This window comes from Panicum virgatum, chromosome 8K (assembly GCF_016808335.1).
Source record: "Panicum virgatum strain AP13 chromosome 8K, P.virgatum_v5, whole genome shotgun sequence".
Taxonomy (NCBI): domain Eukaryota; kingdom Viridiplantae; phylum Streptophyta; class Magnoliopsida; order Poales; family Poaceae; genus Panicum; species Panicum virgatum.
In genome coordinates, this window is record NC_053143.1 from 33,690,611 (window position 1) to 33,713,242 (window position 22,632).

General features: G+C 41.9%; 1 protein-coding gene and 1 long non-coding RNA gene across 3 annotated transcripts; both read left to right on the forward strand.

The window, feature by feature from the left end:
* The first annotated feature begins 13,702 nt into the window (after positions 1-13,702).
* Positions 13,703-15,937, forward strand: LOC120644456 (indole-2-monooxygenase-like). 2 transcript variants are annotated; one of them, XM_039921087.1, is made up of 3 exons: positions 13,703-14,895; positions 15,025-15,221; positions 15,300-15,888. In XM_039921087.1, the coding sequence occupies exons 1-3, from the start codon at positions 13,891-13,893 to the stop codon at positions 15,673-15,675; spliced, it is 1,578 nt and encodes a 525-aa protein (XP_039777021.1). In that variant the 5' UTR covers positions 13,703-13,890; the 3' UTR covers positions 15,676-15,888. The 2 variants fall into 2 exon arrangements, with proteins under 2 accessions (XP_039777021.1, XP_039777020.1); XM_039921086.1 differs by having other exon boundaries at positions 13,741-14,895; positions 15,025-15,937.
* Positions 15,938-19,534: 3,597 nt separating this feature from the next.
* LOC120644458 lies at positions 19,535-22,424 on the forward strand. Its single transcript, XR_005663763.1, has 2 exons — positions 19,535-19,844; positions 21,891-22,424. It is a non-coding gene; the product is annotated as an uncharacterized LOC120644458 (long non-coding RNA).
* Positions 22,425-22,632: the final 208 nt, after the last annotated feature.

Consider the following 22,632-nt stretch of genomic DNA (forward strand, 5'->3'; position numbering starts at 1 on the left):
TGCATGCTTTCTTGATTCGCCAAGTGGGCCGCACAATGTTTTGGGAGGTTCATCGTAGATAAGGTTGCTAGCATTTTTTGTACATTGTTTCTTTTGCTAGGCTATAATCCTCATGTGTTTGCTTTTGAGAATGTATGTAACTAGATACAACTAACAAAGATGAGAGAAAAACAAGGTGATCATTTCAATTTTCCTTCTTGGTGTCTTTTCAATGTGATTACGTTGCTTGCTCCTCGAGATATGGATTATTTAGTTGAGTTTCTTAGAAAGAGAGTTGTCTCACGCTCCTAGTTTTTCTCTACACCATATCAGTGTCGACAATGGATATACATCATAGCTGGGTTTATTTTCCCATGTTGACAAATGACATTTGCACATTTAATGCAGCTTCTTCAACCTCTTGGTTGAAGTTGATACATAGCGTGCACGTGCACTTCAAGATGTGGAAGGTAAATTATTCAACCACTAGGCTTGATAGATTCTTGGAGCCCCTTGTTTGGGCTCTATGTTATCTGGTTCTCCGTGTTCAAATAAGTAGCCTACTAGCTATGTCGTTCTGGGTGGCTAGATTGCTAACCAGCGATAGCAATGATGAAGATGTTTCCAAATGCTCAAGGGATCCTTCATGTGCTGTAGTATGAGTGTATGACTGTAATGCAGTGCACATCCTACATGTCTGCGTTCAGTCCACCATTTTAGTCGTGCCCACACATTGTCATGGTGGTTTGGCTGGGGATGGATTTGGATTGAATACACAAGAAATCTAATTCAGGTAGCGCTATTTACCATATTAATTCTAATATGGGTTCGCATTCACATCCAAATATTTACTTAATTCAGAAGATAACAACTATAGTTTTTTCTATTGATGATTTTAGTGTAACAACATCATTAAGGTGGCAAAGCATGAGTATAGAACAAAGATACACAAAGGTAGCTGACCAAGAATAACATATTTATCAATAATTATTTCAATAATTTAGTTTAAATAAATAAGTATAAAATATTTTCATCAAAACATTTATAAACTAAAGTACATAAAATTAATATGATAAGCCATATTAAAATTAACTAAACTTTAATCTATTTATAACATTAATGATACCAAAATTAATATCATTCGGCATTATCCATATAGATAAAAAAAACTCGACCTACGAGGGGCAAGCCGCCCCCCGGGCATTAACGTAAGAAGAAGACCTCTCACGCAGGTCGAGAAAACCCCCGAACCCCTGCCCCACCCTTACACAGGGGCGCCGTAACCCATACCGTAACCCGTGTGAGAGTGGGCCGGGGTGAGCCGGGACCTATTTCCATGTGCTTTGGCGTGTATGCAGGCGAGGGGATTTTTTAGCCATTTGTCATACAGATGTCTTTGAAAAGTTCATATGGTTTGCAACATTGGTATTATTAAAATTAGTATCATTTGTCATTGTAACTATAGTCATATATAGAGATAAGTTTTAGAGGGTTTCACTTGATACTTTATTCTTCACGGATACTGATCATATAGGATATTCTATATTTTTGGAATACAAGTATGGATTCCGATAGAGGGAAAATAAAAAATGAAGCCACATACATCCATTTTAGTATACATACGAAAATCGGATACAAATTAATGCAGATATCCATATTGATGCTTTAGTGGATACGAGTTCAAATAATTCAAATTTTCTGACGTCCATATCGATCCCTATTTGGCGGGCCATACAGGACAAGATTATTTGACATGGAATATTAAGATTTGATGTTTGTCTTTGTCATTTGCATAAAACTAGGATTCTAATCATATTTCTATATTTGAAGCACCTGCCCGGAACGTAAGACATCACATGGCTGGAATGAATTTTTTGCATAACTTGAACCTTGAACTATATACTGTCATGAAAATTTAGAAAAATCAATAAAAATCATATCTTGAAGTTCATAACTGCGTTCGTTCTGTTTCTATTTCAATCACCAAGTGAAACATGCACGAGTTAAACCTTAAATTGCATAAATTATAAAACCATCATGCACTTTATATACTTTGGATTCTTGCTTGGGTGTAATACCATCTGTGTTGAGAGAAGTAATAAATACAAGTAATCATTTATTCTGCTTTCAAGCCTTTACTTATCTTGTAAAAAAACCTTTACTTATCTTGTAAAAAAACCTTTACTTATACAGTTGTACTGTAACACCACTTGTATACTTTAAAGAAATGTTTATTTGCGTGGTCCCAACCTGGAGAATGGATACAGTGAGGAAGACTCAAACTGAATTCTCCACTCTACCTCTAACAAACATTATTCAAAAACTTTTTTTTTGCCTTTCCATCAGGAACCAACAGAATTAATTTGTTTTATTATGACAAGCAAACAAATAGTTGTGTCAATGACTAGGATTGTTGTTCCTTCTACCTTTACATGTCAAAAAGAGTTTGTCCCCATCTAGTTACTTTAGTCTACCTTTTATTTTCCGTGTTTTATGAGGGAGCTGATGCATAAAACGTGCAAACTAGGTGGGATTGAAGATTTCTTGTGGACCTTACTTCCATGTTTGCCGCTGGCGTTATTGTGGAAGTATATGGTGACGTGAGGTGTATGTTTTGGTTGTTTCAATGATGTGGCGAGACATGCTAGTTGTTTTATTACTAAATACTTAGCTTAGCCGAAACTCGCTCCTCCTTTTTGTAGAAAGAAGAAATGAAACTAAGTTAACTGAACGTAGTGGAATAAAATATACGCATATTTTTAACAATACAGTGGCATAAAAAATAAAATATCAATAGGAAACTCTTGAAGATCATAAATGTGATTGCTAGGTTTTTATTTTAATCACCAAGAAAAAAGGTTAGAACCAGTACACCACAATATTTACATATATGGACGATTATAAAATCCCCAGCCATTATTTATTTTTATTGCTTCTGTGGGTGATATACCATCTGTTGAGAAAAGTTTTAGATATAGGATCATCAATTTATTCCCTTTTCAAGCCTTTTCAAGGCATTACTTACACGATAACAAAGACTTGTATTATTCCTAAAAGCAGTATTTGCAGTGTCCGAACCCAGAGAAGGGATACAGTGAGGGAGACTCAAACTGACTTTACCACTCTATCTCTCTAATCATCATTATTCAAGCCCTTTTTGCTTTTCCTTCTGGAAGCAACAGAATTTGTTGTGATTGATGACACAAACAAACAAATATTCGTTGTCACTGACTAGGATGCTCCTTTAACCTTTACAAGTGTGCTTTCTCCCTTGCCATCTGATAAGAGTTTATCTCATCTAGTTATTTTAGTCTACCATTTTATTTTCCGGGTTTTATGGTTGGAGGTGATGGATGAAACGTGTAGACATATGACATTGAAACTATGTGCGATTGAAGATTTCTTGTGGACCGTACTTCCATGTTTTGGTCTTGTAGTGTATTATAGCTTTATTGTGGAAAAGTCTTTTAAATGCTTGAGGGCAACAATCTAGGTAACCACAATAGCTCCTAATGGTACTAGGGGCATCTTAGTCTTTTCAAAACTTGCCTAAAGTATTAAAAATTCAAAAGGTGATTTTTTATTGTAATCTAAAGTACATATTTATAACACGTAATTGAGTACCGCCACCATAAAATTGAATGGAACTCCAATTTAGCTAAATTATCCTACCAATTGCTTGCTTCTCCCTAGAGATGGCAACGGATCTAAATTTGTGCACACAGGCACGGGCACGGGCATGGGCATGGGCACAATTCTAAACCCAATGGATACTGCTCACGAGTATGGGAAAATAATATCCGCACCCATAAACCAGTGATAATCACTTCAATAACTAATAAGTGGACCCCAAACCTCAAATATATAAGCTCTTGTTAGAATTTTATTTCCTCTCTCCTCCTAAATTCCCACGCCGGCTATCAGGGGCTGGCCAGCCCAATCCCTTGTTCCTCTCGGTCACCCGCCCCAGCCGCCCTCCCCTCCATCTGCGCCGCATAGGGGGCCGTCCGTCCCTCTCCTTCCTCCACGCTGACAGGGGCCTATTCGACTCCCCCCCCCCTCTTCCTCCCTTCTCCCTCTTCAGCCACCCACCCAATGGCCTAGGCGCCCGAAAAGGCGGTAAATCGCTCGCGCTATAAATGATGAATCCATTACCTGAAAGATTCAAGTGTGGATCGGTAGTGTAAATTCAGCCCATTATCTATTTCTGTCTATTGCTGCGCGGCCTAAGGTACGATTAGACTATCAATCTAAGCATTTCTGTGTGGGAACATATCTGGTGCAAACCACAACTTCGTGAAAACTCGTGCAAACTACGACAAAAAAGTCGTCTAAATTCACAAAAAAATCACACGTGTAGATGATATGATGATATACAATCTTGTAAAATATCTTGTCCAAACTCGACTTCGTTTGTGAGATATAAAAATAACAAATTTTTGAAATTTATTATTTTTATATCTCACAAACAAAGTCGAGTTTGGACAAGATATTTTACAAGGTTGTGTATCATCATATCATCTATATGTGTGATTTGTTTGGTGAATTTAGACGACTTTTTGGCGTGGTTTGCACGGGTTTTCACGAAGGCTGTGGTTTGCACTAGATACGTTCTCTTTCTGTGTAAGGTTGGGAGGCTGCTGCTACTTAATTGTTGCGACCAGACCCTACTGTTTTCACATTTTTTTTTGCTTTTCCTACTTCTGTTGCTAGTTTTGTTTTCTCCCCTATACTTTCCCCTTTCATTACACTTTCTATTATATCCATTCTTACAAATCTTTTTAGTTTTATTTTATTTTATTTTTTCTATTTAATTTTCTTCTCTTAGTTACTTACTTATTTTTTCTTCGATTCCAAAATAGATGTTTCCTCTACTTTATAATACATATCATTCTTTCTTCGTGTCCTGTATCTACAAAAAAAAATTCATAATTGACTCTTTAGAAAAGAAGTGTGCCTCACATGTTCTTTATTTTTTTCATTCTCTTTCATGTTTTCTTTTTCATTATTTTTCCTTCCACTTTTCCTTCCATATTTTTTCTTTCATTTTTCCTTCCATTATTTTTTCTCCTTTTTAACATATTTTTTATTCCCCCTTTTGTTTTCAGTTTTCTTCCTTAAATTTTACTTGACATCTTTCGCCAATAAGGAAAAAAAATATTTGCTTTGTAGATTAAATTGTTATGTGATGTTGACTTATTTGTTCGCTTTGTAGATTAAATTGTTCCATGATGTTGAGTTATTTGTTTGTGATATTCATTTTTCATATCTATCCTATACAATCAAATGTTCACAATGTATAATATTTTTTTGTTGTACATTATTATGTGTTCGTTATATTTAATATTTAATTGTGAAAATAATTAATTGTTCCTAGGAATCGAAATTAATTATTAGTTCTATAGATCTTGTCATAAAAAGATAATGGTACAATTCAAATTTATGACAAGGAATATCATGGTGCAATACAAATTTAATTTGGATGCACAGTTAATAGTTATAATTTTTTTAGTTCTGAATTTGCATGCATATAGATGATGTCATCTTCGTTGTCTTCTTTTATATGCATGCGTAGAACCTCTCTCCTATTTAGTTGACAACATGCATGCACCAAATTTTTTGTTCGTGATGTTTAGCAGTGTACTATTATTTATTTGCCAGATTTAATATTTTATTCCCAAAGAGATATGCATCTATCCGCAGTAGTCCATGCGTTTGAGCTTTACAAAAAATGTTTAAAAATAAAATTCTCCAAATATAGTCAAGTGTGGTCTTGTTTTGAAGATCTTGATGCAAGAAATATGATACTGCAATCAAAATTTAATTTGGATATTCTCTTTGGGATTTATGAATTTTTTTATTCAAATATGTTTGCATGTTGATGATATGATTATTTTGCCTTATCTGCATGCATATACATATATTTTCCCTCTCCGTGCACAAACAGTCAGCTTTATTGGGCTAGAATGCGACCCACCACGCATAGAGCCGAGGTGAAGGTGGGATGACGCATCGCCTGAAGTGATATACAACCGCGCCCCCAGTCGCCCCCTCCTCGCACCCTTCCTCTCTTTCCAGCTCCAACTCACCACCCTTGGGCTAGCTGCCTTGGATCCATTGCCTCCTCATGGAACACGCCACCGCGGGGTCCTCGCGGTCTCTAGATTGGCGCCACCATAGGGTCCTCACCATCCCTAGGTCTAGTGGTGGATCCAAAAGTTGAATTTATTAGAGGACGCCTTATTTCTTCTTCTTCTTCTTCTTCTTCTTCTTCTTCTTCTTCCTCTTTCCTCCTCTCTTTTTCTTCTTCCTCCTCATTTTCTTCTTCCTACTCTTTGTCCATGACTCCAAAATGTTGGGGCAGGGGTCGGGGGGGGGGGGGATTCAGTACCCCCTGTCCCCATGTTGGATCCGCGACTACCTGGGCCGAACACCACTGTTATGTTAGTTCTTACTGGAGGTCTAGAGCAGCCGTTGCTGTTATGTGGGTTCTCCTCTCTACCCCTGTACCAGCTGCCAAACCAGATCTACCCGCTGGCACCTTGTAGCTGATGTCCATGGACGCTGATTTACTTGTTGTTAAGATGTTCCTGTGTATTTGGTTCCTTAAGCTTGTGGGTATACAAGTGTACCTGTGGGCATATGATATCCGTGGGTAGCAGATACAGACATGGTTTTTCTGCCCATGGGCATGTGATATTCCCGTGGGCGTAAGTTTTAGCTTGCATGTGTCAATATTTGAATATATTCACCTAGATTTTACCCGTTGTTATCCCGCCGTGCTGATAATCAGCTTGATTTAAGCAATGGGGCTTTGCCTTCCCCCCAATTGAAGGCAGAAAAGGGATGCGTGTCAATCTCCTACAAGTTTTGACTATTTTGCAAAAATACCCTACATTTTGTTACGAATCGCAACTCAGTACACCATGTCCAAAATAAACAGGAGCCGAGTTCTTATATTATTCATACAAATCCACGTTTTAAACTTTAATTCAACATGAATAACGGAAAATTCACAAATATTGTTATTTCTACAAAACTTTCACCACAAAGCACTTTTATGAAAACCCCCTCCCGCGCCCCCAAACCCTAACCCAAATGCTCTCCTCCCCGCTCCCCTGCCGCCCTCCCTACTCTCTCCCACCCCCACCCCGCCACCTACCCTCTCCTTCTCCCTCTCCGCCTACATCTGTGGCCCCTTCCCGCCGGCACTCGCGACCCACTCCTGCGGGATCCAGATCGGCGCGTGGCATGGCTCGGAGGGAGTGCGAGCATGCCGGCAAGCCACAATAGTGGTGGCCCAGATAATGCGGTTGCCGTGGCCGTCACCGGCACGCAAGTTTCGCGGGCACTTGGCGGTGCGGCGGGGGAAGGGGCTACCGCTGCTGCCGCCTGCGCCCGCGCCCACTGCAGAGTCAGCCTCATCGGAGGGGGAGGCGGCAAGCCCTGCGCCTCCGAGGGCCATCCGGAGGTGAGGTCGAAGGGGCCCAAAGGGGACCAGGGCATCGGCGTGCCATGGTCAAGTGCAGCGCACACGAGGGAGGTGGAGGTAGAGTGCCTAGAGGAGTTCGAGAGCGGCGTCACGGGCAGTGATGGAACAAGACAATGCAACCGCCGGCCATGGCCCACACGACGGCGGCGGTGGGCAAGGACGGCATCGCCGCGGCCACCTTCCACACGAACATCATGGTGAGGAGCATGCATAGTGCCCAGACGTCGTGTCTCAGCCGCTCCCTTCGCTCGCCATTGTCATCGGCGTCGCCCATATCTCGCCTCCTGCTAGCAACTGCCAGGCGGGCCCGCTGAACCACACAGCCGCTGGTGCCTGCTGAGTGCACATAGCTCCATTCCTAGAAAGGAAGGTGGGCCATTCCAAAGGAAGTTGTTTGGGCCATTCAAAGAAGGAAAAAGTTCTATTTACCTCCATGAACTATAGGCTGAGCTTACTTTTCCACCTTGAACTCGAAAACAGGGTATTTTGCCACCTCGAACTCGCGATACAAGACATATAACCTCCATAGGAGGTTTTTCTTAGTGGTTTTCCACTTCTCTTTTATATTTATTTGGCATGAGCCTTTGAAAAATCATAGTAAATCATAAAAAATCATAGAATGAAAAATTAAATTTTGTTGGACTCCATATGAGTAGATTTATGTAGAGAACATATGATATGATTTAATTTAGAAAAATTGTATTTTTAATTTTAGATATATACTTTTTTTATAATTAATTAATATCTATATTTTCTGTGTTCCAATTATGGTGAAATTTTTTATGGTGATCCAATAATTATATTCTTGAGCTATAGTAAAAATTTCATAGCCATTGTACCATTTATTCTTAAGAAAGAATCTGATATAGCTTGGAATTAAACTTCTGAATCTATAACTCAGGCATACATGATCCAATGAGCAGGAAAGGTTTACTACAACTTAATAATTTAATGATTAGACCACCATAAAAATTTCATCATAACTGGACCACATAAAATGTAGATATAAATTAATTATAAAAAATTATATATCGAAAAGGAAAAAATATTTTTTACTAAATTATATCATATCATATGTTCACTACATATATCTACTCATCTGGAGTCCAATAAAATTGATTTTTATATTTTATGGTTTTATTATAATTTACTATGACTTTTTAAAGCTTCATCCAAAATAAATATAAAAGAAAAAGAGAAAAACCACTAAGAGAAACCACCTACGGAGGTGGTACGTCCTGTATACTCGATTTTCGAGTTTATGGTGGGAAACGTAGACTCGACCCACAGTCCAGGGAGGTAAATATGACTTTTTCCTTCAAAGAAGGAACATTGGCCCTGTTTGGATCCATGGGTTAGAGTTAGTTTGGGTTAGATTGGACTCATCTAACCCAAAAATATCCAAACAGGGTGGGTTAGATGCATCTAACCCACCCCAAAAAAAATATCCCCTCCAAGGGGTGCTTAATTGGGTTAGAGTGGTGGGCCCCACATTTTCCCCCTCTCTGGATCCAATTGTGCCGCGTCCGCGCGAGCGTCCGCGTCCTGGGCAAGCGCCGCCAGGGCCGCCTCGCGGCTCCGCCATGCGTGCCGCCATCCCCTCGCCAGACCTCATCACGCGCCACCCTCCCCTCGCCCCAGACCTCGCCACGCCGCCATCCCCTCGCCGCGCCGGCCGTTCCTCGCGGCGCCACGCGGGCCGTTCATCGCAGCGCCGTGCCTTGACGCCCTTCCTCACCGTTCCTCGCCGGCCCTCGCCTCGACACCCTTCCTCGACGCGGATTTGAGCTGCACCCCCTCCTCACCGCAATTCTTTGCCGTGGATCCGAGCTGCATCCCCCTCCTCGCCGCCCCCAAGATTTGGGCCCCTCCAAGACCGCCCCCCCAAGATCTGCGCCACTCCGAGAGGCGGCTGTCCAAGCGCCGCCCCTCACCCTGGCTGTCCGAGCGCCGCCCCTCACCCTGGCTCTCCATGACGCTCAGCCATGCATCTGAGCTGCGCCCCACCATGGACGGAGATGGCTACGATGGCAACGACTGGGCTTCGCAGAACTCCAGCGCCAACGCGTGGAACGGCGCGCCAACGCGTGGAGCGGCCCCGACCAAGCTCCCGCTTCCCGCGGCGTCCTCGACCTCAACTCGCAAGCAGCGGCAATGGAGGAGTTTTCAGGACTAGAACAGTACGGAGCCTACCTCCAGGGCGACACCATCGAGCTCCTCCCTGGCCGCGGCAGGGGCTCTGGACTTCCTCCCTATCACGCACCGCGTGCCGGAGTAGGAGATGGATCGAGGGCTCCGGCAGTACCCTCCGCTCGGTGAAACCTCTTTGGCGGCTCATCCTCAGCAGCAGCCGGTCGCGGAGGAGAAAACGGCGGCACCCTTCGGCAGCGCGCGAACTCGGCTGCCGCGGCACCTGGCCGCCATAGCCGTGGCCGCGGCACCCGAGCGCCGGTGTCGGGGGCAAGCGGCAGCAACCTACGCGGACGGCATCTCTCTGCAGCTAGGAGTGCCGGCCGTGGACAAGCGTCCGGCTCCGGCGCTCCCTTCAACAATGCTGATGACGAATTGGAGGATGAGTTGGAGGAGTTCGCAAGCTCTGACAGTCACCCGGTGAGCCAAGGCACTCGAGCCCAATGGAATGATGCAAATAATGCTTCCATGTTAGAATTGTGTATTAAGCAACGTAGAGCAGGAAAGTACAATGGTACACTAATGACTGGTGAAGGGTACCAAGCCGTTATTGATGGCTTGCTTGCTAGAAGGGGGTTAGTGTATAGCCGCTTGCAGGTCAAGAACCAACTAGTCGTACTCAAAAACACCCATTCTTTCTGACGGTACTTGCAAGTGCACACAGGGTTAGGAAGAAATCCAGATGGAAGCATTGATGCAGAGTCTGAGTTTTGGAAAACACACACAGAGGTACATTGTTCCCTATCTAATTGTGCATTGTTCTATTATATGTTAATTAGTTTCTAATTTTTTATTTCTGATTTCATTGTTCTATCCTGCAGAAGAAACCATATCTAAAGAAGTTGCAGTGGGGTCCTCCAGGAAACTTGGAGTTGATGGAAGAACTGTGGAGAGGGTTCTCTGTTGATGGAAGCACAGCCTTTGCGCCTGGAGATGATTATGGTGAAACTGAGGGGCAAGATGCATGGGCTGAAGAGGAAGAGGAGTTCCAGGAAACACCTAGTCCAGCGGGGAGGAGTTCAAGCACCCAGAGGAGCAAGAGGTCATTTGCTAGCACTTCAAGCACTTTGACCAGTCCAGTGAAGAAGAGCAAGAGCCCAATGGTGAAGATTATGAAGGATATAGCCAATACCTTCAAAGAGTCTGTCACAGTCAACACTAAGCAAATACAGAAATGTGCAAGTGAGAAGGATGCATTTTCTATTAGGAGGTGTCAGGAGCTGCCATTTGAGTGTAGGGTTGAGAGAACTATTGAGTCTGTCTATGATATGTCCAAGATGTTCAAAACAGAGTATCAAAGGGAGTTCTTCTATGGCCCATCGTTAACTCCCGACCTTAGGTTGAGTTACTTCAAAAAATGGTGCACGGACAACAATTTGGAATAGTTAGGATGGCATGTGCTGCTCTCATGTGTGTCTTAGGATGTTGAACTCTCAGGTCATCGTCAGGTGTTGAATTATCATGTGTGTGTCAGGTGTTGAACTATCATGTGTGTATCAGGTGTTGAACTACTATTTGTGTGATGTCTCCAGTTGAACTATTATCTGTGTGATGTCATGATTTTTCTATGCTATGTGTTGAGCCTATTTTTTGTGTGGTCAAATTAATTTTATTTGCTTGTAGTACTTCAAATTTAGTGCAATTTTTGATAATTTGTTACATGTGTTCAAGGAGGAAGAAGATCATGGTCACATGATTGAGGAAATAGAAGATGGTGGAGGTAGTAGCAGTGAGGATGAGATCATATCCATATGCCGCAACAATCTGGAGCAAGCACAGAAGGTGATCTTGCAATTGGTTCCCATATTGGGTATGTACTCTGATAACTACCTAGTGAAACTACCTAGAAGACCAGTCGATATCCTGGTTTGGTCTGGGTGATGGATACACTATCCCAAGATACCCAATGCTACAACATGTTTAGAGTTGAGAGACCTTTGTTTAACAGGCTACATAGTACTTTGGTTGAGTCATATGGGTTGAGGAACACTAGAAAAATGACATATGCAGAGGCTCTTGCTATGTTTTTATGGATTGTTGGGTCACCACAGTCAGTTAGACAGGGTGACAACCATTTTGAGAGATCTATGGAGACAGTAAGCAGGACATTCAATAGAGTTTTAACATGCCTCCTTAAGTTAGCACATGACATAATTGTACCCAAGGACCCAACATTTTCAGAAGTGCACCCAAATTTAGAAAATCCAGTATTTTGGCCACACTTCAACGACTGCATAGGTGCTATAGATGGGACACATGTGAAGGTTGTGGTGCCTAAGAGTAAGAGGATTCCATACTTGAATAGGCACAATGAAACCAGTCAGAATGTGCTTGCTGTTTGTGATTTCGACATGAGATTTACCTTTGTGTTGTCGGGATGGCCTGGTTCAGCACATGACATGAGAGTATTCAAAGATGCTATGACTACTTATGCTCACAAATTTCCACATCCACCATCAGGTTTGCTACTTGAACTGTTCTGCAATGACTTTTTATAATTACACATGAGAGTATTCATTGTATGCCTGCCTTTCACAATATGTAGGGAAATATTATGTGGTTGATGCGGGATATCCAAACCGGACAGGCTACCTTTCGCCATATAGATGTACAAGGTACCATCTCGAGCAATGGCAAAACGGCCCACCGCCACAAGGTATGAATGAAACCTTCAACCATGCGCATGCCAAAGTTAGAAATGTGATAGAGCGGTCTTTTGGAGTGTTGAAGATGAAATTTAGAATTCTGATGAACATGCTAAGCTTTCCAGAGGACAAGCAAGCTAGAATTATTGTTGCTTGTATGACTCTTCATGATTTTATTTGAGAGAGCAGAATTGCAGATAGAGAATTTGGTGCCTGTGATGCGGATGAAAATTATATGCCAATGCCTAGTTCTTCTGATTCTGATTGGCCAGAAGATGAACCTCTTGTTGAAGATACAAACATGAACGAGTTCCGTGATGAGTTAGCTCATGCTTTGTTTTATGGAGTGTAATTTTTTTTGCCATAACTGAGGACTTGTATGTTTGAGTGAGACATCTCATTTGTATGGATAATTTAATTTTTATCATGTTTTTCTTACTTCATTTGTGGAGATGATTTTTTTTGCCATAATTGAGGACTTGTATGTTTGAGTGAGACATCTCATTTGTATGGATAATTTAATTTTTATCATATTTTTCATACTTCATTTGTGGAGACGATTTGTTTGCGACATTTATGACTGGTAGGAGGCCACACAAGAGATGGCCACAAGAGATCCAGCTAGAAAGAGCATTTAAAGGAGCAAATGATTGGAAAAGTGCCTTTAAGCCAACTCTAACTCTTGCATCCAAACACCACTTTGGTTAGAGTTAGTTTCTAACTCTAACTTCTAACCAAGTTAGAGTATCCAAACAGGGCCATTGGACTGTTTGGCCATTCCAAGCAAGGAAGGTGGGCTGAAACATTGCAATATTCGAATTCCTATTCTTTTTCGTTTTTTGAATACACATACATAACATATACTACACACTAAATATACTCAAAATTTATTTGCAAAAAATATAATCAACTTAATAGCATGGACTTCAACAGGCCACGCCTGGATGCATGCATGATTCCGATAGAGCAGCTCAAGCGGTACCAAATAAACATCTCCGGATAATGTATTATTGGAATGTCCCAATACTATTTTCTTATTAGTTGAAGAGATACTTTTACAGTTCCTCAATAATCTCATCTCAGTACAACTAATATATTAAGATCAACTCTCCCTTTATTATTTAAGGAGAGTTAGGGTAAAATATTAGAACAAGCAAATAATTATTGGAAAAATTGAGGTGTATTGGGAACTGCTGAAGCATGCAATCTTTTTCTGATAATATTGATAGTTTATTGGAGGAAAGGAAGACCGCTGGAGATGCTCTGAAAACTAGACTTACGGCTGGATATGTCCACGTTACAAAGTCTCTCTGATACATGCTTCATTAAAACGACGTGTTGGTGAACATCAACCTCGCTCCTGAGTCGTCGTTAACGTTAGTGAAAGGACATCAGATTTTTTCTCCAGTGCCTATCCACAGGTCATTTTCCTGTGCCCGGAATACTTGCCTTCCTTGGACCACTATTATTGAGTCGAAGATCATGATTCCAAATAAGTCAAGCAAGCAACAAAAAGGACGGATTTTATAGAAGAAAAGAAACACAAGCACGAGGTAGGTAGTAGGAAGTAGGAACCATCGATCCATGGCGGCTGCAGCTCACATGGACTTAGTATACCAATTCATTGATGCGACGACGAAACTTGCTCTAGCGCAGAGGCTTCTGCTGTTCGCCCTCCCTCTCGTGCTGCTGCTGCACGTCGCCTCCCGAAGCCGCCGGAAGCAGGCGAAGCCTCTGCCGCCTTCGCCTCCGAGGCTGCCCGTCCTCGGCCACCTGCTCCACGTCGGCGCCCGCCCGCCCGTCTCCCTCCGCGACCTTGCCGCCAGATACGACCCCGGCGGCGGTGGCCTCATGCTCCTCCGCCTCGGCACCGTGCTGAGCCTCGTCGTGTCCTCCCCGCGCGCGGCGCGGGCGGTCCTGCGCACGCACGACCATGCCTTCGCCTCGCGGCCACCGTCCAGGATCGTCGACGACCTCGTCTACGGGTCGTCCAACGTCGGCTTCGCCCCCTACGGAGAGTACTGGCGGCGGGCCAGGAAGCTCGTCACCGTGCACCTCCTCACCGCCAAAAAGGTGCGCTCCTACCGCGCCGCCCGCCAGGAGGAGGCGGGCCTGGTGGTGGCCAAGCTCCGGGAGGCAGCGGCCGCGAGCGCGGCGGTGGACGTCGGCGGCGCGGTGAACGCGTTCGCCAACGACATCATCTGCCGCGCCGTGTGCGGCAAGTTCTTCCGGGAGGAAGGCCGGAACAGGCTCTTCCGGGAGCTGAATCACATGACCACCGTCCTGGTCGCAGGATTCAACGTGGAGGACTACTTCCCAGGGCTCGCGAGTTTTCTGGGTGTGTTCACCAGGTTTATGAGCAACAAAGTGAGCCAGACGCACCAGAGATGGGACATGTTGCTTGAGGAGATAATAAGCGACCACGAGAGGCGAAGAATCGCTGATCATTGGAGCGGCGCAGGTGGTGGTGGTGGTGGTGGTGATGATGATGATGATGAAGAAGAAGAAGAGACTGACTTCATCGATGTGATGCTCTCCGTTCAGGAGGAGTATGGTATCACAAGAGATCATATCAAGGCCATCTTGATGGTGAGTGACAGACTAACTAACTTCCAGTACAACCGTGTCTCTTTTTTTTCTGTAGAGAAAAGAGAACTGCTGGCTATACTAGATATTGTTTAATTTGTTAATTTTTTTAAATAAATTACGCATATCCAGGACATGTTCGAGGCGGGCACGGCCACATCATCTTTGGTTCTGGAATTCGCCATGGTCGAGCTCATGCGCAACCCTCATCTCATGGCCAAGCTGCAAGATGAGGTGAGGAGGAACACACCAAAGGGACAAGAAATGGTGAAGGAAGAGAACCTTGCTAGCATGGCCTATCTAACAGCCGTCGTGAAGGAGACACTAAGGTTACACCCACCCGCTCCGCTCCTCATACCTCACCAATCCATGGCTGACTGCGACATCGATGGCTACACAATCCCCAGTGGAACTAGGGTCATCATCAACGCATGGGCTATTTCGAGAGATCCAAAGTCGTGGGAGAAGGCGGAGGAGTTTATGCCTGAGAGGTTCATGGATGGTGGGAGCTCTGCGGACATTGACTTCAAGGGGAAAGACTTTCAGTTTACACCATTCGGGGCTGGCCGGAGGATGTGCCCGGGCGCCAACTTTGGGTTGGCCACTATCAATATCATGCTGGCGAACCTCATGTATTGTTTTGACTGGATGTTACCGGAGGGCATGGAGAAGGAGGATATTGATATGACAGAGGTGTTTGGATTGACAGTCCATCGTAAGGAGAAGCTCATCCTTGTTCCCAAACCACCACATGATACTTTTGCTCACCCCATGCATACCTAAGACAGGATCAATAAAGGCGTAATCAGTAAAGTTTTGCAATTTTGATGTACCGCTTGTAAGTGTCCGTGCATCTCTCTCTCCCTCCCTCTCCCTCTCCCTCTCTCTCTCTCTCTCCCTCTTTCTCAAATTGTGTGAGAGAGAAAGGATGTTGTATAAGCTCTATCTATGCAGTAATACAATATTTCATAAAGAAGTTACAAAATCCTATATGATGCTGCTTTTCTTGTGAAATTAAGAGCTAGAGGAAGAAATAAGACAACCATAGAAAAATATAGTCCAATGTCTCATATTTTTCCTTAATTTCTAACTGTGTACATCTTGGGAGCTTTCTCTTCATCATTTTGTACATCAAGGTGGAGAGGACACTCTTACCTTCACAGGCAGCATGCCACCAAAAAACTAACTACCCCCTAAGTGGGATTGTTCTTGTGTTGCCTAAAGGCCAGTTAGGCACAGGTGTGGCACTAAAGGTAGGTACAAGTGTGCACTAAAGGCCTACATTGCAACACTCTCACCTTTGGTACTTATCAAACGGTATACTCATGTTATCAACTCCATCTGAAAAACCCAGCGGGAAAAACAGTATGAAAAGAAAAGATTACGTAAGTAGCTCATGTACCTTAATTAATCACAACACTCTCCTTTGGTGAAGAAAGACGTAATTTTTTAAATAAAGACGAAGATGCAAAAGAAAGTGCTACTTGAGAAGATCTTTGATGTTACATTAAGACTTCAATGCTCCTGAGGGGGAGGTTTGATAAGACAAAAGCAATGCAAGGGTGCTAGTTCCATGAAAACCAAAGCATCCCGTTTTGTAACCAGATCATCTTGTTTTTCTACGATAGGAAAAATGATGCAAAACCTCTATTTGAAAGAACAACGTGAGGCCGAACCTCAAGGTCCTATTGATTAAGTATAAAATGCAGATATCTATTCAGAAACAAGAGAAATCAACTAAATAAGGTTTAGGATTCAAGATTGACACCAATATGTCGAGTGGGTATAACTATATCTTTTTCAATCACAACGTACTCAAGCTGCTATGCCTATCGACCCGTGCTCCGGCACAGACTAATTAGAATTATTATATAAAAATAAGGCTTATAAATAATTACTATAATTATCTATCACTCGTCCTCTTTTATCTATTAAATATCCAAACACATACTCTAAAATACGTATTCATCATTATCTCATTGCGATAGATTTTATTTTTCATCATACCTTCATGTGTGTTTGATATATCTAGTAGAACTATTTGTTTGTGAATTGGTATCCTTGTTTCTTCCACTATATATGAATACATGGTGACCCATATCATGGGTAATACTTTTATATAAACAATGCCATAAATAATATATTAATAATAATAGAAATAGTAATTTAGAATTTTAGATTGGTGCAATTTAATATTTTGTTATAATTATATAATTTTGATACAGATTTAGGAGTTACTTTAACTTTTAATAATGATATAATTGGATAATTTATATGCAAATTTATCAGTTTATTGGCATTATTTTATAATGGCATATGTGGGTAAATTACACGAAAATTAGAGTGTTACTTTAGATTTGTTTTTATAATGGCAGAGATGGGTAGATACATGTTTAAGTTGTTACTTTAGTCTATTTTTATAATAGCTGAGGTGGTTAATTTATTAGAAAAGATAACAGATTCAATGACTATTTATGATCAGAGTTGTCGAACTGATGTCCAGATGTTTCTGATTTTTGTGAGAATTTCTGAAATTTCTTTATTTTTTAAATTGTCCACCTATAATCTTAGGTATGGAAGCTTCAAAGGAGTCTCCAATTACCAGTAGCAAGGTGTTGGCCGGTTACACCATTGTCCATGACGTGCCCTTGTATCTATTGACCTTATGATTAAAAGATGGCAAAATTAACTGATGCATACTCTTCAAATGGGATTTACCTAACAGACTGTCAAAGATTACAAGTGCATATGGATTGGATTAGTTCTAAAGAAGTAAAGTGATGGTCAACGCATTTAAACCAGTTTAATTTAGGTGCACTGCCACGACAAGTCCACAAGGTCATATACTTCCACAATAGAGCCCTTTTACAGTGCATGGAAATACTTCTAAATACTTCCCAATACCTCCCAACGCCTACACAAAATAGTTTTTTTTCTTAATTTTATTGTTCCAAGAGCAGTATGGTCATTACACATCCTCAAATAAAAGGCAGTACCGCTCGGCACCCTGCAACGGACGCTTGCACGCCACCGACGCCAACATGTCGTGCCCTCGCCTGGCTCCCTCCGCGCTCCCGGCAGCCTCCACCATCCTAGCTCCCTCCGGGCTGCTCCGGCCAGCCTCGAGGACGCCGCCTCCCTCCGCAATCCGGGCGGGCTCTGATCCTTCGGCATGCCTACCTCCCTCCAGGCTGCTCCGGCCGGCGTCGAGGACGCTGCCTCCCTCCGAGCTGCTGCCGGCCTCCACAAGCTGCCAGAGCACTGCCGGCCTTCACAAGCCTCTGGTACGAAGTACGAACTCATCCCTTCATTAATTTGCATCCTGAGCCCTCTATTCAGTTCGCCCTAATTTGCTTCCCTATGATTGTCATATGATACAGTTGGTATTTGCTTATTAGTTATTGAAGTGAGTTTGACTGATTTATGGGTGCGGATATTATTTTTTCATACTCGTGAGCAGATATCCATTGCGTTTAGAACTGTGGCCATGCCCATGCTCGTGCCCGTGTGCACAAATTTAGATCCATTGCCATCTCTAGGGAGAAGCAAGCAATTGGTAGGATTATTTAGCTAAATTGGAGTTCCATTCAATTTTATGCTGGTGGTACTCAATTACGTGTTATAAAAATGTACTTTAGATTATTAAAAAATCACCTTTTGAATTTTTAATACCCATATACCTCAAATCCTGAAACCGCCTCCTGAATGCAGTTAGTAGGCAAGTTTAGAAAAGACTAAGAAGCCCCTAGTCATACCATTAGGAGCTATTGTGGTTGCCTAGATTGTTGCCCTCAAGCATTTAAAAAGACTTCTTTACATGGCATCCCACCAAATACATCTGCCAACTTTTAAGCACTTAATAGAGAGAGCAAAAAAAATCATGATATTTAATTAGTGAATAGCGTCTCGTGTACCCACAATATTGCTAGATACCAAAATAATTTTTCAATGCTAGAAATCTTATATTTTGAAACTAATAAAGTAATACAGAGTTTCGATGAACAATTACCTATGATCAAATGACACAAAACGACATCAGCACAATAAAAGCATCAAGAAATTTTAAGAGGCATTCTAATAAAGCAATAAACACCCAAAGCAATGAGCACAATAAATCCATAAAATATGTTAGAAATAATAGAACCAAATCTTTTACTATATTTGTCTCATCATCTTAAATAACTTTATTTTGTAAAATCTGCGAACCCAAATCAAAATAGTTGTTTGAATTTCAACTTGTCCCGATCGGTTAGTATCTTGGCTCGCAAGCCCCAAGTTTGTCTATGAAGAGCTAATCTAATTGTATTAATTTATATAATGGATTTTTTATGTGGAATACTAATGGATAGGACCTCGTTGGCACTTAACAAGTATAGAATAGATATGCTTCTCTTTCTTCCTACAAACAGAATTGGCTTGTTAGTTTTAATAGAATGAAATACATATTCACGCTTTTTGACATAAAATTTCAGAAATGTTTAAGGATTGGCAGTGGCTTGATTTTTTGTAAATTTATTTCGAACCTAAATTTAGACTTTATACTAATTTGTTGAAAATAGAAATACTTCGCGGCGATGAATCATTGTGTCAATCCATTTGGAAGTTTCGAACCGGTCTCTAGAACGGAACCGGATGGTTGCTGGTTCTAGTTTATTTCACCAAAATACCCCTCTGGGACAATATTATTCAGCGCTCCTGGCCAAGGGGCAGAAATGGAAATTGAGCAGCTGAGGGAGCTCGGGGTTTCCTTGCTCTGCCGCCGCCGCACTTCCTTGTCCCTCCCTCATCCCCTCCGCCGGCGACGGGCAACCCGCCAACCAGGCCTCCACCGCACCAAGCCTTCGCCCTTCTAGTGGGGGCCGGCCGCCTCCTATCCTCCGCCTTCTATCGGCGCTGGGTCCGCGTGGCGTGGGGGTCCACCTATCCGGACTCGGATCGATTCCTCCCTGCCGGTAAGTGACCCAAATCTTGGCGCGATTCGATTTGTGTAGCGAATGGTGGTTATTGCGCCCTTGTGGCACTGATCGCTGGAAATGAAATTAGCTATGTGAGATTCATTATCTACCTTCTTGATGACCTTCAAGTCTGGGGGATTCTTCCATTCTGTGCCTGTGTTCTTTGTCAGTAGAGGACGGGGTCTATCAACTGCTCTGAAGGCACGTGCACTTTTTTTTTCTTTCTGATATAAAAAATGTGGATTAGCTGAAAATTTCCGGTGACCCATGGGAATTAGATATTATGGATCATCAACCATTTGTCCATTTTGGTGGTTGATTGGTTGTATTTTGTAATGTAAAGGTACGAAATTTTCAGGGCAGGGTAGCCAATCAAATTCATCCAGTTCATCATATTGCAGTTACCTTTTATCTCAATATGTTATCAGATAACTGAGGCCTGGCTAGCTCTATGTTGTTTTCTTCTAGAGCCATGTTTTGTTACTGGAGATTTGTTAGTGGTTACCAAATGGTAGAAACCAAATCCATAAACTTTGTAATTCATAATGTGACTATGGACTATCCTGTGATGTGTTTGTAGCTATTTGTTTGGCTGTCGATTTGCCCTGCCAAACAAATATGAATGTTGGTCTCGGAAACATGAAAATGGACTATACTTTGCTGGTCTGCTTGTAGAAGCTGGATCGTCTTGTAGGTTGTTATTGTTATCTTGTAGCTTCATTGAGTTTAAGAAGTGACAGAGCAATGGCTGCACTGATTATTACTTTTATCAATTTGATTAGTTGTTCTGCCAATGAAGTCTTAATGTTGGATTGTTGGTATGGGAAATGTTAAAATAGATGATGTTTCACAGCTTTTATTTCTAATAAGGAGGGTTATCTGTTTTTCATAGGAAAAAGGAGAATCAGGGTTATCTGGTAATTTGTATACTGACATTTTAATACGATATATTGCCTTCTGAACTCTTTAATTTCCTTGGTATCTTTTTTTTTGTGGGAATAGAATATTTTGCCTTGCATAACCACCATCCAAAACTGAAATAACATGTAAAGATAAATGTCTGTTTGTGGTGGCGGCTTTCTCTCATAAGAAAATGTCCTCACTTCATTAATGCATTCAGTGTTTCACTTAGTGCTATTATCCAATGGTACCAGCCTACCAAAGGACTAAAACTATTTACACTTTATGTTAAAGAAAAGCTATTTACACTTGACCATTTGTGTCCAAATAAGCTTTCACCTCACCATATAGCAGGCCATCAGATTTAAGGTATTTGGGATGATAATTACGAGAGAATAAGTTGCGTTACGCCATTGAGTTGTATGGAGGAATTCTGAATATATCAATGGTGGTCTCTATTGCATACATCCAAATCTGGTGGTCTATGCTTAGAGTTGTTTTCCTTTGTGACTGACTAATCAGTAATGACTGTTTTGATGATTACATTCATTTGTTTTGACTCAAATGGCAACAACACAGCTGATGCAATGTATAAAGAGAGTTGGATATTCCCAATCTGTTTATAGTCCTTTATCTATCGCGCAACAGAATTACTGCATTGATCTTTACTGGGTAACCACCTTTTCTTACCTCAGGTCACCATTATCTGCTGTTATGGGCAACCGACTGGGCCTATTGGGCTCATTAGGTAATATGATCGGCTCGGGTTAGGGATCTTGCTTATGTGTTAAGTAAGCCTCTCTACATAAGACAGGAGATGTATCAAACAAAGGCAATATGAAGATATCAATCTAGTTATCCTAGCCCCCTTCTCCTATCCCTAGCCTTATGATGTGGTTGCTACCATCAAGCAAGGTCGTGTCGTTTGAGTTCAGGGTTATCTAGATCAAAATTTGTAACACCTCTGTCCCTTTTCTTGTACACCCACCTGAGGCCACGGCATGATAGTAGACATTTAGTAGTTACATCTCTTTTATCTGTAGTGATCAAAGCTAATAACTGGTAAAATTGTTCACAATAAAGAAATGTTATGTTTTTCTTACCTAACTGATGACATTGCTCACCTTCGGACCTTGTGATTAGGCTTGAAGAATGAGGAAGGGATTACATCCTCAAATGCAATGGATTTCATATGTGACGCAGAGTGGTAGGCTGATCAATATCATGATGACCAAGGTGAACCATACTGGCAAAGTGTACCACATGAGGGCCAAGCGTCAAATGGCTCAAAGCCTTGGTCAGATTGCAAAGTTCAAACGCCGATACGAGCAGGAAGCTGAGGAAAACAAGGACAAGTAGGGTGGTGTTTGCATGTAGCTATAGTCTCAGTAACATTATGCAGTTCTGTTGACCACAAGTTTTGGTTAAGGAACTCTGCTCAAGGATTGTATTTTCAGTGGCATTTTTGTCTGTGCTTCTATTATTATGTTGGGTTCTACCCCCATGTAGTTGTTTCTTTTTTTCTCCATTATACTGCCTGTCTTGATCAAGTCATGGTACTTGTTCTGCCTTAAAGCCTCAAGAAAGTTGTCGATGGATTAATTTCTTCTCGAAACAATACTCAAGATGCATCTGTTTCTGTATCATTTTAATGCTCGTTTGTGTGTTCCTGGTCAATCGCTATTCTAGTCATATTAGGGAATGAGCACAACTTTTTTTTTGTGTGAAAGATGAGCACAACATTATGAATTGTTGGTGTCATCTGGCATTTGAATTTCATTCTTGGTGTACATTTCCTGTCAAACCAGTCTCCAATATCTAGGAAAGAGCAAGATATGATGCACCCTATTGGTATAAGAATGGCTAACAAACCTGCGATGTTAAT

Excerpts from the sequence above, each read along its gene's own strand:
- LOC120644456 (XM_039921086.1), top strand. The coding sequence starts at position 13,891 with ATGGCGGCTGCAGCTCACATGGACTTAGTATACCAATTCATTGATGCG. Across the intron at positions 14,896-15,024 it reads ATATCAAGGCCATCTTGATG|GACATGTTCGAGGCGGGCAC; the intron begins GTGAGTGACAGA and ends ACGCATATCCAG.